Raw genomic sequence first — 16800 nt, 5'->3', positions numbered from 1 at the left:
TAGTGGCAACTAGAAAGAGTAGTCTATGTGTTTGAACGCTTTTTTTCCCGTTTGATCTCTGCCACATGTCTCTAAGGTTGGGGGACTGTTTCAGAGATCCTCATTTGAGGAACATTAAAAGCGTGACCAAGGAAAGATTAACTTGGACACAGCAGTGGTATAGAATGGACTTGCCTTGACTGATTTTAGATCTGCGGATGTCTGATTTTTTGTAAAAGCACAAATTTGCCCGCCAGACTGGAAGTGTTTTCTGTTTTTTTCATCAAAAACCTTGGACTCTCTCCCACAAGGTCTTCTCTCTCAGACATTTTTTTCTCTTTAACTTTAGTTCTAAAGTTCCATATGTAAACAAAGTTCAACTAGTTAGGAAAAAGTCCCTCTAGGAAAAAAAAGCCTCTAATTGTGAGACCAGATGGTAAGCATTATTCAGCTGATGGGGGTGTGTAGATTTCAGGGAAGGTGTGGTAATCTGATCTGGTTCTGCAGCTGTGACCTCTTGTTCTAAAACAGCCTCTTTCCTCCCTGTTTTTTGCTTCTGCATTCCAGCACCTCTCCTTCCATCTTTGTGGGCACCGGGGCCCTCACAGATCGATTTGACAGATGCAAAAGAAAGGAATGAAGCTTGCTCTGCTATTTATCCCAACCCACAATATATTTTGAGTAGTTTTCTCCCCATGTTACTTGTAATGTTGGCAAATCGTCCGGAATGTAACCACTCTTGTTCAGCCCACCGAGAGAGTCTTTCAGGACTCAAATTGCCATGAGCCCATCAGGATGCCTGTAGGGCATCTCCCATCTGAACTCATGCGGTTACCTCAAGCTAAAGATAAATAGAACCAAGGGCATCATCTGTGTTCTCCTCATCTCCCCTCAGAAAACACCAGCCAACGCTTTCTCCTGTGTTTCTTCCTTCAGTGGAAGGTAGCACCATCCTTCCTTCTCCCAAATGGAAAATCTAGAAATCACTCTCAACCCATCTCTAAAATACTTTGCCAGTCTTTTCATATTTCTCTCCTCTTTGCCACTGCCTCTGTTCAGGTTCTTCTTTCTCCTCTAGAATTTGGAAATATCTGGTTTTGCTTTTATCTTTATCTCGATCATTTTTTTTTCTTTCCTTTCAGTGTTGTATATTAAACCAGATTCTGGCCAATGAGGCTGATGAAATTAAAATCTGATAGGGTAGATGAAGATCAGTATTTCTTATATGTTCTGCAGCCATATATTATAGTATGTGGCTATTCTGAGAGTTAGTGCTGGAAAAGCTTCAGATGTCTTTGCCAGGCTATGTATGATCTTGAACATCTTCTCTTCTGGTACTTCTGCTTCTGACTTTACAATAAGCAATGACAAACTACTTGTGCTTTCTCTTTCTTTCATGCTGTTGCTTAACATTCCTTGGTTTTATGCCTTAATCTGTGGGATCCATCCATCAGAAGTGCTCTGGAAATATACAAACTACGTAAAGGACTGTCTCTATTGAGTACCACAATATTTTATCCATTATCTTCAGTAGGTACTGAGTTGACCTGTGAGAAACTCCAGAATGACTTGGGGCCTCCTGTGCTTCTCTGTGTTCCTCTCTTTTCCTTCTTGTTATTCTTGTCATATCCATCTTCAAGTATTAGGAATCTCATCCTTGGGGTGGTATCTGAGAACTTTATGAAATGCCAGGTCCTCATGGTGTAAAACATGCTTCCACATTTTGCCCTGGAGGAACTCTGCCCTGGTACTGTGCTACACCAGCCTACATGCGTTATGCCTCCCGTGACGGCAAAAGGTAGTGTGGTCGGGTAGCGGGCAGTGCTTTTACATATTGTATCTCAGCTTGATCCTCATCACACCCAGTGGAGGGGGCCAGGAGCTACTGTTTCTCTACTTGACACATGTGGAGATTGGGGGTTCTTTTCATCATCATCAGCCTGCGTTATGGGTGTGCACTTGACTCTCCTCAGATTATGTACAGGTAGACTGTCCACTGATTACAGATCCAGGGTCCCCACTTCTCAAGTTCTCTGACCCGAATGGATTATGGTTGGCTCCTTCTTACTAAAGCTGTAAAGGATATAGTTTTTGTTTTAAGAAGCCAGATGGTAAATCCATGACCTGAGCAAAGTTGATCTCATACTATCCAATCACTATTGTTGAGAAGCCTGATCACTTAGGAATTTTCCAGGGCCTCTTTTCCACTGCAATAGTCCACCTTCAGCTTTCAATCAGTTTGGTCCTCACACCTCTGTGAAAGAGCGGGGAAGGGAAAAGAAAGAAAAGCTCTGTGTGATTGATTTTACATGTTAGTTTTTGAGATCTGTCCTGAGTCCCTTAAATTAGTCGGGTCTTGAAGATCCAAACACTGAGTGTTGGAATGGTGTGGTTGTGAAGAAGGGAGAGGACTTGGAGTTCTTCAATGAAACACCCATGTGTATTAGCTCCCGGTCAGGCCACGGAGTTCCTGCTTCGCTTGTCTAATCTGGCAAGGCTTCTTGCATGGTTGGTAAAACCCACTGGACTAGTTCTGGAGACCATGGCTTTTATCACAAAGATCTTTCTCTTTTTGAATTTAAAAATTAGAAGTTATAAATAACAAATGACTGTATTTGAATTCTGTTACTTTTGAAGAAAGGCAGTTTGAGCAAATCCATGAGAATAAGGATGTTCCCTTCTGCTGCCTGGAAGGGAAAAAAGATCATGTTATTTAAAATAAATCTATTGAGATGCATGTTGCTGGTATCTAATCCAGCTCTGAATTTGAGCTCAATTAGAGCTTTGATGAAAGAAAGGGGAAAGGAGTCTTGAAAGAATGCTCTGCCATTCATGAAAGGCCTGCATGTTTTTAGTTTCCAAGTAAATGGAATAATGGGACCATGTATTTTCCATCCAAGCATTTTCCATCCTGAGAATAATTCCCTTCCCAGCTTCTCAATGAATAATGCATTATATCTGAAATTCAAGAGGCATTCCTTTGATTTTCCTTTATGTTTAGCTTTCTGAGTGATTTTCAAGCAAGGAAATTCAAGGACTTGGAATGAATGCTTTATTAACATTTTTACTTGAAGTTCAAATAGCTCCATGGCTATTATCTCCTGATATTTGAAATATTTTTCCTTTTCTCTCTAAGGAAAGTCTAAGGTATTGTATTTATTAGAAAATGAAGCACCTTGGCCAGTCTTCAAAGTGAACAGCAGTTTAAAACCAATAGACATTTGTGTTTAGAACAAAGAGCTTTATGGGGGTACTTTGCTCCTTTCTTTATTTTCATTTCCCCGCTGAAAAGTTTCAAAAAAGAAAGTTCACATTCAATACTGGGCTGTTTGGGAGACTAAATCTCATTTGTTTATATTTTGTGAAACTCATTCCTTGAGGCTAGTCCCATTCTCGACCCTAACCCAAGCCTCCCTCCCCCAAGCCAGTACCATTTAAATCAAAATATTCCAGTGCACTTCTGGGCTTATCTGCACTCCCTGTCTGCTCATTGTGTAGCCTGATTATGTTAACACATAAGGGGCCCATCAAGTGAGATGTAATGGGACAAGACCTCGCCCACCCCATCATGTTCTCTTAGTCAAGGATCCCCAGCTCATCCTGGGGGTAACACAGTGGTAGATTTTAACACTATTTCTAAACCTCCTTTTCCCTGGAAGCCAAATGAATGACTTCAGTAGCTAAATAAATTGGAATTAAGAATATAATTTATTTTCCATCCTTTTATAGTTACAGTAAAATCTTCATGAGTTAGAAGAGTTGGGAAAGCAAGAGAATTTAAATAGGAAAACATCTAAAGCATACAATTTTGGCTTTAAAATTTTAATTTTATTAATTTAAGAAGTGGGAATATAACATTGTCTGGAGCATAGACTTTGGAGCCAGTCTTTAAGAACAGAAACCCTGGGGTTTGCCTCTGGTCTGCCACTTTCCAGGACCATGGCCTTGAGCAGGGTATCTTAATTTCTCAGTTTCTCAGTTTCTTCCTCTGTGTGGCGGGATAACAGTTTCTATCTCATATGCTTATGGTGCAGATGAAATGAGTTAACATTTGTAAAGCATATAGAAAAGCCCCATTTAAGTGATAGCTGATTAAAAATCAAAGTAAATATACATTTTATCACTGGAAATTGCTACTTCCAAACAGGCTTGTGTTATGGAGCAGACAATAGTGATATGTTATTGTTTCTGATAAGATACATGGAGTGATTATTTTCTTAGCCCTGGAAGCTCAGCTGGTAAAGAATCCACCTGCAGTGCAGGAGACCCCGGTTCGATTCCTGGGTCAGGAAGATCCTCTGGAGAAGGGAACGGCTACCTGCTCCAGTATTCTTGGGTTTCCCTGGTGGCTCAGACAGTAAACGACCTGTGTGCAATGCAGGAGACCTGGGCTCAATCCCTGGGTTGGGAAGATCCCCTGGAGAAGGGAATGGGTACCCACTCCATAGAATTACCTGGAGAATTCCATGGACTGAGAAGCCTGGCAGAATTCCATGGACAGGGTCTTAAAGAGTCTGACATGACTGAGCAGCTTTCACTGACTCACTCATTTACTCCTAACAAACCAAATGAGGTAAATGTAATTTTTTCTACTTTTCAGATGAGAAAACAGGTAAGAAAACTAATGTGCCAACAATAAGGACCTATTGTATAGCATAGGCTACTGTATTCAACAACCTTATAGTAATCGATAATGGAAAAAGAATCTGAAAAAGTATGTATATCTGAATCACTTTGCTATACACATGAAACTAACCCAACATTGTAAATCAACTATACTTCAATAAAAAAGAAAGTATTTTGCCTAAATTCACCCAATTTAATAAATAGCAAAGCAAGGATCTGAGGTCAAACTGAATCCAGAAACTGCTTTAACTAAAATGAGAGGGCATCACAGTGATTTTTCCTGAGAACAATCTTATGCTATAAAACACGGTATTTTTATAAGCATCAAAGTGTGTATCCTAAATGCTGAATATCTCTATTTCGTATCTCAATTGCTTAGCAAACTCTGTTTTGTTAAAAATAATCATCAATGTTTCATAAATAGTCAATTTAGTAAGGGCCTAGGGCTTCCCTGGAGGCTCAGATGGTAAAGCGTCTGCCTGCAATGCAGGAGACCCGGGTTCGATCCCTGGGTCGGGAAGATCCCCTGGAGAAGGAAATGCAACCCACTCCAGTATTCTTGCCTGGCGGGCTACAGTCCACGGGGTCGCAAAGAGTCGGACACGACTGAGCTACTTCACTCACTCTGAAGTAATAAGATTTTATTCAATTGCTCATTTTATTGTCAGAACCTTTTCTGATTATTTCAGAAAATGAACATTTTATTTCAAATGATGCTCTGATGCCTTTGGAGCTCATTATTTTGACCTTGAGCTGAAATCATTTCACCATATGGGTGCTCCCTTCATCATTCTGTTTTTCTGTTCTCTGTTTAAACCTTCCCGTTCCCACTCCCCGACCCTACAGGTGCCTTTATCATCTGCTGGACTCCTGGACTGGTCTTGTTACTCCTCGACGTGTGCTGCCCCCAGTGTGACGTTCTGGCCTATGAGAAGTTTTTCCTTCTGCTCGCCGAGTTCAACTCTGCCATGAACCCCATCATCTACTCCTACCGCGACAAGGAGATGAGCGCCACCTTCAGGCAGATCCTCTGCTGCCAGCGCAGTGAGAACACCAGCGGCCCCACGGAAGGCTCGGACCGCTCGGCTTCCTCCCTCAACCACACCATCCTGGCTGGAGTTCACAGCAATGACCACTCCGTGGTTTAGGAAAGAAACTAAGATGAGAGGCGGCCATCGTCTGTTGAGGGATGAACAGCCTCCCCCTCCCGAAAGGCCAGGGCAGGGTCGGGTGTGAGAAAGAGAGGAAAAATACATTCATGTACTTAAACACTAACCCATGGCAGTATTTGTTCCTTGACCCACCAAGACTTGACGTATATTGAAAAATTAGCTTATGTGATACCCCTCATCCTGCCCCCATTCCTTTTGAAAGTAGAAAGTGGAGATCTTGCAATGGAATTCATACACAGACTCTGGAGTGTCCGTGTACACTACACTAACTAGTCTTCAAAAGTTTTTGTATGGTTTGGTGCAAGTCAGAATAAATTCTGACTAATTGAATCTACAACTTCATTTACATGCAGGCTTCCCTTTTTTTCTTCTTAAAGGATACATTTCATTTAATAAACATGTTTATGCCTATCAGCATGCTTGTGATGGATAAGACTGTAGACTGTTTTTAAATGATTTATAACTCCATTTTTTTCCTAAACTGTAAATTAGAATTACGTTCTTAGAAAGCATGCATGAAAATCTGTGTATGCAGTATGCCATACTTAAAAAGACAAAAGAGTGTTAATTTTAAATGTTCTAGGAAATAGAAAAACCTAGATGTCAAAGCCAGTATTTGTTTAGGTTATGAAACAAACAATGATCTATCTAATCACAATATTACCTTTTTTTTTTATTAAAGTGTTGTAACATGTATAAAACAGGAAATGTAAGTTTATTATCAGAAAAATATGTACTCTATAAAAGTTATAGAGGATGAGCACAGTGGTATGGTCCCACATATTTATGGTGCCCCAGGACATTCTAATTATCAGTTCATCAGAGGAATTTTTTAATAACCTGTGTTTTTCTGTATTATAATACACAGTAGAAAACTTGAAAAATGCAGAAGTGTATAAAACAGAAAAAATACTGATAATATCACAACCCAGAAGTAACCACAGTTAACAGCTTTTCCTCGTGTGTGCTATATGTATATTGTATACCTTTATATATAATTGCAGTCATACTGTAAACAATTTTATAACCAGTTTGTTTTTTTCCACTGCAGAATTGCCACATTTTCCTATGGCATTAAAAATTTTACAAAAACATGACTTTAATGGCTATATAATACTCCGTTTAATGGATGCAACTCAGTTTAACCATTCCTGTATTGTTGGTTATGTCTGATTTTCACTATTTTATGTCTAATTTTCACTATTATAAATAATGTTGCAAAATTTTATGTACATAAAACTTTGTCCATATAATTGATTATTTACTTAGGATACATTCCCATGAAGGATTTTTTTTAAAAAATGTGAAATGTCTTTTTATGCTCTTACCTTTTATAACAGGAGATTTCCTACTTTTGCCCTATGTGGGTGGCAACAGTGAGGAAAGCCAGTTAAATTACCTTTTTACAAAGGAAATGCAGTGGTTACTTTAGTTGAGAGTGACTTTTTAATATAACAAAATGGACTAGAAACAGTCTGTTGTCACAAACAGCCAGGATACCCTACTTAATATGTTTAGCAATTCCAGGTTTCATTTGAGCAACCATGACCCAGCTCTTGGTAACCACAACTTTAATGTGGAATTGAAGAAAATGCAAAGAAATCAAACATGCCGAATGAATAAAAGATCACCTTCATATTAAACAGCTTCTGTAGCAAATGGGTTGAGTGTGTCAGTATGTGACTAGATGCTTACTGTGTGTTCTTAAGGGCCACCCCCAGCATGTTAGGTGATACCTATTTCACGGTCCAGGTCAACTAATTATTGCACCAGTTTGTAGTAACCAGTAAAGTCACAGTCACGAAGCAGGTGTGGGAAAGTTAGGAGTACGTTTAACAGAGAGATGTCCAGGAGAAGAACGTCTGTTCAGGAAGGGGGAAGTCAGTGCACGGTCACCATTTGAGCAGAGGGCACACTTAACAAGTGCCCAAATCAGAAGGAGTATGGGGAACCAGTTAGCAGAAGGTATCTGCACAGATGTTATGCAAAATACAGAGCATTTTATAGAGGAAGGAAAGACACGAGCTTGGACTTTTATTCATGCACGCTTGGAAAATGTGGACCATTTGAAATTCAACAACATGCTACTTGGACCTGAATAAATCATTCTCAGTCAGTGTTTGGCAATGTATGGTGCTGGTCAGCGCTGCTTCTCCTGTTCAAGAGTCATCTTTGCACTGCATGCTGTCTGCCTTCTGTGACCTCTTTTCTGTTCCTGCCACGGGGGCTTCTAAACTCAGAGGGGAACCCACCATATGCTTACCCAGCTCAGAACTGCTTTTTGTTTTTCAGAGTCATAAGTCTCTTCAGTGTCCAAGAGGTGGTGGTTTATGTTGTCTGAAAGGAGAGATAACATCTTAGGATAATACTTCATCCCAGCAGTTTAGCTATGTGAGTGAGTTTCTTTTAGAAAAACTAACTTTATAAAAACTTTATGACGACTTTATGGTAAACTCTCACCAGGAGTTTATAAACTTACGGTTATCTTTATGTTTTTAGTAACTAAGAAGACAAAAGTGATAGGTACCTCCCAGTTATATGCTAATTATATTCTTTTCCATATATTGCTAAGATGTTGGGGGAAAATAACAAGGTTAACAAATAATAACATTTATTCAAATGAATGTCTCAGTGAGTATTTGAAATAGGATTCTGAACATTTAAATTTAGGTAGTTGTAAGACTGTTAGAAATCAAATGCCTCAAAATTCTTATTCACAAATTAACCATGTTTTGTTGCTGTTTGTTTTGTTTTTTCCTGTGAAAACATAATTTCCTGGATTCAAAACCTCAACTAACATTATACAATTAGTGAGTCTTATTGGTTTTTTTCATGTTCTTTCCCAGTTAACTATTGCTGTATGTTCCATTGTTCATCATCTTTCTCATTTATTCCGTGAGTCTCTCAACTTCTAAAACGGAATTTTGTGATATTGTTTCCAGCCTTTCTTCTTAAACCCAGAGTGTGACTTGTGCTAGATAAAAAACATACAAATACTTTATCAGGTCCCTTCATTATTACAAGACCTTTGGAAACAAATTGCTTATTTTTTAACACAAAGTGAGCTGTACCTGATCCCAAACGCTCAGAAGGCTTGGGGTTGTTTCTTTGTGTTGGGATCGACTTGAACTTAGGCACCATCTGACAGAAGAAATGTGTGTAAGGAAGAGCCAAACCAAGTCATCAGTCTTCCACAGCAGGGATCGGTTAGTCTATAACATTCGTCTGTACTTTGTATAGTCTAAATAAAAATTCTCTGATTCTTTGATTGATAGTGCTCATATTCACAGATTACTTACTGTTAATCTGTTTAATGATATGGCAGGTAAAGATCATTTACAAATCTAAAGTAGAGATTGATAAACTATGGCCTACTGGCCAAATTTACCTGTTTTTGTATGACTTGTGGGCTAAGAATGGGTTTTACATTTAAAAATCACTTGAAAGTGATTGAGGGAGGAAAGGGAATATTTTTTGAAACTTGAAAGTTATATGAAATTCAAATTTCAGTGTCCATAGGTAATATGCTGCTGTGGCTCTTCTCACTGCATCCTGTCAAGGAGCACATGGTAATCTGTTCCGTTACTGGTAACGTAAACTCAATTTCTTAAGATGATGTCTGCCATATTTCTCCACTGTGGAGTCGGGGGGAAACCTGTTTTTTCTTTTATAATAAGCATTTTGTAGGAAATATTCTGTTTTTCATCAAATTTTAGCATCTGATTTTACCATCCATCGATATTTCTTGGATGAATGAATAATTCACTGATGGTTGCCAAATGAATTTCTTTTTTTAAATGTATTAGTTAGCTCTCTACTTTGAAAAAAAGCTTTGTCCTCTCCCATTTATTTATTCATTTATTTATACTAATATGGGCTCATGAATTCTGATTTTATCCAGTTGGTTATAATGTTGCTGTCATTTTAAAATTAAACTTTTGAGATAAGTTTAAGTTCATGTGCAGTTGTAAGAAATAGTATGACAAGATCCTTGTATCCTTAATTCAGTTTCTCCCAGTGGTGATATCTTGTGAAACCAGAGTATGACAGCTAGGATACTGACACGGATACAGACAAGGTACAGAGCAAGGATTGGCCACCACAAGGATCTCTCCTGTTACACTTTTTAAACACACGATCTTGCTTACCCCCATTCTGACTCCTAGCAACCACTAATCTGTTCTCATTGCAGTTACAGTTTAACTTTTTTCGTATTGAAACTCCTAAAAACTTCTCTAGATATGACAGTAGTTTCAGAACACTAGAAGTGTTGTTGTTTCTATGTACTCTCTATACAGAGAGGGAGTTTTGCGATTGTAAAAGCTACACAAACCTAACAATATTTCAAGGAATACAGAAATAAGTAAAAGGTAAGAATCTCTCCTGTGGGATGGAAGCTAGACCACAGACGCTGGTTGAGCACATTACCTGTCAAACAGACAGTCACAAAGCGATTTTGTGTTTTCTTTCATGAAACCCTCAATGTCTTCCTATTGGCTTCAGGAGGCGAGGCTTCAGTCTTGCTGCTTGTTTTGCATCTTAACTTTCATCTTTCTTTCAGGAAAGGAATCTCACTTCACTCTGTATACTCCACCTCACTTCACACAGTGCTAAATAGTACTTATTAATACTCGCTTATTTAAATGAAAGAAAATGGGTGAGCCCCATTTTAGAATACAAGAAAAGGTATTCTAAACCAAGAAATGCTCCTTAGTTCCATAAGCCTGATAGAGGTTTCCCTTCATGTGTAAGAATGTTGCAGGTAAAATTAAGTAGAAGCAATGAAAAAACAAGGACAAGGGCTGCAAATGATACAACATTTGTGCTTTCTGTGGCTTATTTAACTTGTTTTGATTTTTAATATTATTGTTTTGAATCTGTAATGTTATCTACATTTATATAATTTGTATTTTGATCTTTGCAATGACATTTTTACACATGAGGAAATTGTGTCTCAGAGGAAAAATCGGGGGTCTGATATTTGTTGTCTAGAGAACTTTTTGAACCTAATTATTTATTCTTTATGTTGTAATTCCGAATTCCTCTTATGTACCTATCTTGGCTCTCCAAACAAATGATGAGTTTCTTGATCAGTACAATGCATTGCATTTTAAAAAGTCCTTTAAAGAACCTAGTAAAGTAAAAGTAATAGATCATATAGGTCATGGTCAGGCACCTGAATTGTTCTCTGTAGGATTTACATTGTTGCAAGTATACCTATATCTTGAGCTAGATTATACATTCTTTGAGAATAAGATAGGCTGATACTTTCTGCCTCCTTTAAATGAATTCAAGTGACTAGAACAAAGCTGAAAATACGGTCCCTTTACTAAATGGTTCTTGACTGAGAACTGTAAGAACATAATTAAGTGTTGTTATTACTATCACTTTTTCTTTAATTTATGTATCCAGAAGGACATTTTTGAGGCCCTCTATGTACTAGGCCCTTGGGATACTGCTGAAAGGAGATACGCAAGATCTTCAATGAACCTTAAAATTCAGTAAGAGTGAGGGAGATAATGGGGAGAAGTAAGTTACAAGTAAAATTACAAATTGTATTAACTGCTATGAAGGAAAGTATTGCAGGACAAAGAAAGGAAGATAAAGGGATAAAGAAGGCAGAGAGAGGAACTACCTTTGAGAGTCTAAAAAGCCTTCCTCTTGGGATGGGAATTGTCCTCTCAAAGCCCACTCCTTGAGCCTGAGTTGCACGAAGGTGTGGCTCTGAAAGGCTCTTCAACTTCTACCCACATAACCAGGGCCCATGAAAACACCCCATTAAGAAAAATGGACATGAATCCAACATAAATAGGTAGGAATTCCAGTCAAGATGTGTACGTGCTTGGTGAGAGGATGCATGTATTTTGGAAAGAAGGACTATGAGAAAGAAGCTTGAAAGGCAGCAGGTATGATGTCTTGAGTGACTTTGAAAGTCATTTTATCCTGTGAAATAAGTGGACTGTGTTAAAGGGCTTACGTAAAGGAGTGGCAGAGTCTGATTTATGAGTGAAAATAAATTGAGGAGGAAGCCTGGAAGCAAGTGACAGGATCAGAGGCTGTCGCATTAATGAAAGATGAAGGTGGTTGTGGAGGTGTAGAGAAGGAGATGGCTGGAGAACAAGATGTTTGGGACCTGGTGATTGTGTAATGAAGTCATTCCTCGGGTTATAACCTTGGCCTCAGTGACCCTAAGGAACATAGGATGATGAACACGTTTACAGGAAGAAGATGGTACATTTTGAAATATCTGAGCCACCCAAGGAGAGCTGTGCAGTTGGGAAGTGGCCATGTGATTGATACATGAAGCTCAGCATGCATTCTCAGGACTGAAGATCCAGATTTTAGAGTCCATAGTCCATTCTAAAGGAGATCAGCCCTGGGTGTTCTGTGGAAGGATTGATGCTAAAGCTGAAACTCCAATACTTTGGCCACTTCATACGAAGAGTTGACTCATTGGAAAAGACTCTGATGCTGGGAGGGATTGGGGGCAGGAGGAAAAGGGGACGACAGAGGATGAGATGGCTGGATGGCATCACCAACTTGATGGATGTGAGTCTGAGTGAACTCCAGGAGATGGTGATGGACAAGGAGGCCTGGTGTGCTGCGGTTCATGGGGTCGCAAAGAGTCGGACACGACTGAGCGACTGATCTGATCTGATCTGAATCATCTTTCCCATTCCTCTTCAAAATAGGAATCACCAGAGCTGTTGACCTGTCTGAATAGAAGGAAAGAAAAGCAGGGAAATGGGGAGGAATAAAAGAGCAGAACTTAATAACTGAAAATATTATCCAGAAACGTGGAGATATTTATTCACAAAATAAAGTTAGCTAAATACAGCATATTTGGTGGTGGTGGGTTTTTTTTTTCCTTTGACAGTACATTAGAGAGATAGATCCAAAGTTGATAAATACGTATCTACCTAATTGTATAGTTGAGGTAGAGATGTTTAGAACCCATTAATGTCTTACATTCTCCTTCCTGGGCTGTGGGAAGACTACAGTTCTGTTCAGCAGGTCCATGTGACGCGTCATGGCCAGTAGCCTGTAAGCAGATGTTGAGCAGTGTCGTTTCCAGGCGGAGGAAGTAAAAAGCTCCTGTGCTACTCTCCAGGTCCTTTTTCCCTCTGAAAGCCAAGCACAGAGATGTGAACATGAAGAGAATGATGTCCTCATGAGCCTGGGACCTGGAATGACTCTGTAGCGCAAAATCCCTGCCAACTTATAATGAATGTATAGCATGATCAAGAAATAAACATTTACTGTGTGTATGGTAAGATTTTTGTGGTTCATTTGTTGCTGCAACATGGCTTATAATAACTAGTAAACAGTATTAAATTTTTATGAATGTTAGGTTTCTAATTGTTTAGCTTTTTTTTTTTATCATAGGGAATGTACATTAAATTTTTTTTTTTTTAGAGAATAGCAGAAAACATACCCCCCAAAGTCATATCAGTTTATGGTCCCACATGTATGAGAATATTTCACCAATACTAGATGCTATCAGTTTCTTTAAAAGTTTGGATGGAAACTCCCCAGATACTCAGATGTAAAGAATTTCTATATAACATATGCATAAAAGAAGAAATCTCAAAATTTAAAAGTATCTTGAACTAAATAAAAACGAATATACAACCTTTCAAAATTTGTGGGATGTAGAGAAAGCAGTGCTTAGAGGGAAATTTATAGCAGTTAATGTGTATATTAGGAAAGAAGTAAGATCTGAAATTAATCATCTGAGTATCCAGTTTAGGGAAATAAAAAGGTCAAATTAAAGTAAGTAGAAGAAAAGAAAAAATTACTATTTTAGTGTGCTAAGCCAAGAAAAAAGATGTACAGGTGAAGGAGGAAGTAATACAATGGACTGTGTTTGCAGATAGTATCTGTACATAGAAAATCTGAACAAATCAACAAAAAACTAATCAATTATAGACAGGTAAGTGTTATGATTAATGTGCAAAAGTTAATCACCTTCTGATAGCAACGAACAAGTGGAATTTGAAGTTAAAAACAACGCCATTTTCATTAGTGCTAAAGAAAATGAAATGGTGCTGCTGCTGCTGCTGCTAAGTCGCTTCAGTCGTGTCCGACTCTGTGCGACCCCATAGATGGCAGCCCACCAGGCTCCTCCATCCATGGGATTTTCCAGGCAAGAGTACTGGAGTGGGTTGCCATTGCCTTCTCCAAAATGAAATACTGGATTGGCCAAAAAGTTTATTCCATAATCTTAAGGAAAAACTCACACGAACTTTTTGACCAACTCTATACTTAGATATAAATCTAACAAAACATGGACAAGATCTATATGAGAAAAACTAAAAATTCTGATTAAAAAATTAGAAAACTAAATAAATGGAAAGATATTCCAAGTTTCTGTATATTGTCAGGTGTCAGTTTTTCACAAATCAATTTATAGATTGAATGTAGTCTCAACCCAAATCCCAGAAAGATATCTTATAGATATTAACAGATTCTAAAGTTTTTATGGAGAGGAAGAAGACCCAGAATAACCAATGCAATAATTAAGAAGGACAAAATTGGAGAACTGACACTATCCAACTTTAAGATCAAGACAGTCCAGCTGACACTATCCAACTTTAAAATCAAGACAGTCTGATACTGGTGGATTACTGGACAAGTAGATCAATAGAACAGAATAGAGAGCCTAAAAGTCGACCTGCCCAAACATAGTTAACTGACCTTTGAGAAAGGAACAAAGATTTGTTCCAGTACAATGAAACAAATGTAGTCTTTTAAATAAATGGTACTGGAACAACTGAATATCCCCATGTAAAAACATGAATCTAGACACAGAATTTATACTCTTCACAAGAATTGAAACGGATTAAAGACAAATCGGAGAAGGCAACGGCACCCCATTCCAGTACTTTGCCTGGAAAATCCCATGGATGGAGGAGCCTGGTAGGCTGCAGTCCATGGGGTCGCTAAGAGTTGGGCACGACTGAACGAGTTCACTTTCACTTTTTACTTTCATGCATTGGAGAAGGCAATGGCAACCCACTCCAGTGTTCTTGCCTGGAGAATCCCAGGGACGGGGGAGCCTGGTGGCTGCCGTCTATGGGGTCGCACAGAGTCGGACAAGACTGAAGTGACTTAGCAGCAGCAGCAAAGACATAAATATAAAATGCAAAACTACAAATCTAGAAGTTAACAAAGATTAAAAAAAAAAAAAGCTTTAAAAGGCCTCAAGTTTGGCAAGGACTTTTTAGATACAACACTAAAGGCATGATCCATGAAAGAAGTAATTGATAAACTAGACAATTAAAATTAGAAGTATCTGCTCTGTGAAAGATGCTGTCGAGAGAATGAGAAGACAAGCTGCAGACTGAGGGAAAATAGCAGCAAAAGATGGCAGTAAGCACTCTCCCCAAATATACAAAGAACTCTTCACATTAAACAATAATAGTTTAAGAAGTACAATTTTTTTTAAAATTGGTAAAAAACCTGAACTGGTGGTTCACTGAAGAAAATATATAGATGGCAAACAAACATACAAAAAGATGCCAACATCATATATTATTAAGGAAAATCAAAGTAAAAGAACAAGATACCGCTTTAAACCTATTCAGTCAGTCAGTCAGTTCAGTTGCTCAGTCATGCCCGACTCTTTGCAACCCCATGGATTGCAGCATGCCAGACCTCCCTGTCTGTCACCAACTCCAGAGTTTACTCAAACTCATGTCCATTGAGTTAGTGATGCAATCCATATACCTATTAGAATGAGTGAAGTTGCTCAGTCATGTCCAACTCTTTGTGACCCCATGGACTGTAGCCAACCAGGCTCCTCCATCCATGGGATTCTCCAGGCAAGAGTACTGGAGTGGGTTGCCATTTCCTTCTCCCCTATTAGAATAGCAAAAATTTATAAGACTGATAACATCAAATGCTGGCAAGGATATGGAGCAATAGGAACTCTCATTCATTGCTGGTGGTGATGCAAAATGGTTCAGCTACTTTATAAGACAATTTTGTGTTTCTTACAAAACTAAACACATTCTTAGCATCCAGCAATTGAGATCCTTGGTACTTATCCAAAGGCTGAAAATTTGTGTCCACAGACAAACCTATACATGTTTATAGCAAGGACAACACATTCATTTTTTAGACGTCGTTTGGATGATTCTTGGAGGCACCTCGTTAAGGGTTTCTGAAATATGAAGAAAATACTATCTGGTCATAAACTTAGCTTCATCTTTAGACCATATTTTCCTGACAGTGTCCTCAATTTGTTCTTTGCCCAAAGTCATTTTTACTTTGCACCCTTTACTATTTTTAGAAATTGATAGTTTTCAAACCAAACAATTCCTGGGTCCTTTATATTTAACAATCCTTTCTTTAGCTCATCTCTCTCCTGTTGCATTTTACTATAAATGTCTGTAAAAACACAGGCAAAATCTGCAGTACTATACCTAGAGATCTCCTTAGTTAAACTACTACCCAGCCTGTAGGCACATTTTTAAAATTCTTCCACATTCCTGTAGGTGTTAGTGTTACTAAGCGTTCTGCCACCATTTAAAAAGGATCCCCTCCTAATTTCCAATACTGTTTTTCTCCCTTTCTTATGTCTTCACCACCAGCAGCCTTGAAGATCACATTTATGATGTTAACTGGAAATTTCACATTCTTTCTTTTTTTTTTGGTGTTACTAGAGTATATTATTTGAATCATTTCTTCTGTTGGGGTCCCCAAAGTTCAATCCTGTGCCTACTCTCATCGAGCTTACAGTAAGCTCACTAGTAAAAGTAATTATTATGAATGAGAAGAATTTTATAGGGGAAGGGGACTGAACCTTGTCTGAAAAGGGGAAGGGACAGCAAACAAGGCTCCTCTGAGAAAGTAACTTTCAAGTTTACCACTGAAGACTGTGTAGAAGTTACCTAGATGAAAAAGGGCATGGAAACATTGATGGTAGGTCATGGTGTAAAAATTTTAAAACATGCTCTTAAGTACATGAAAGAATGTATATATGGAGCATGAAAAAAAAGGGGGGCTAGAATCAGGATGA

General features: G+C 38.5%; 1 protein-coding gene across 2 annotated transcripts in view; it reads left to right on the top strand.

Annotated features, from left to right (window-relative positions):
• LPAR1 (lysophosphatidic acid receptor 1) overlaps positions 1 to 8776 on the top strand; it is a 161743-nt gene extending 152967 nt beyond the window's left edge. For both annotated transcript variants that reach the window (XM_040238574.1, XM_040238565.1), the window contains exon 4: positions 5452 to 8776. In XM_040238574.1, the coding sequence (XP_040094508.1) occupies positions 5452 to 5753 (302 nt within the window). In that variant the 3' untranslated portion in view covers positions 5754 to 8776. The remainder of the gene's footprint in view (positions 1 to 5451) is intronic.
• The last annotated feature ends 8024 nt before the right edge of the window (positions 8777 to 16800 follow it).

This window comes from Oryx dammah, unplaced genomic scaffold (genome assembly GCF_014754425.2).
Source record: "Oryx dammah isolate SB20612 unplaced genomic scaffold, SCBI_Odam_1.1 HiC_scaffold_1, whole genome shotgun sequence".
NCBI lineage: Eukaryota > Metazoa > Chordata > Mammalia > Artiodactyla > Bovidae > Oryx > Oryx dammah.
This window is presented reverse-complemented; position numbering and strand designations above follow the sequence as displayed.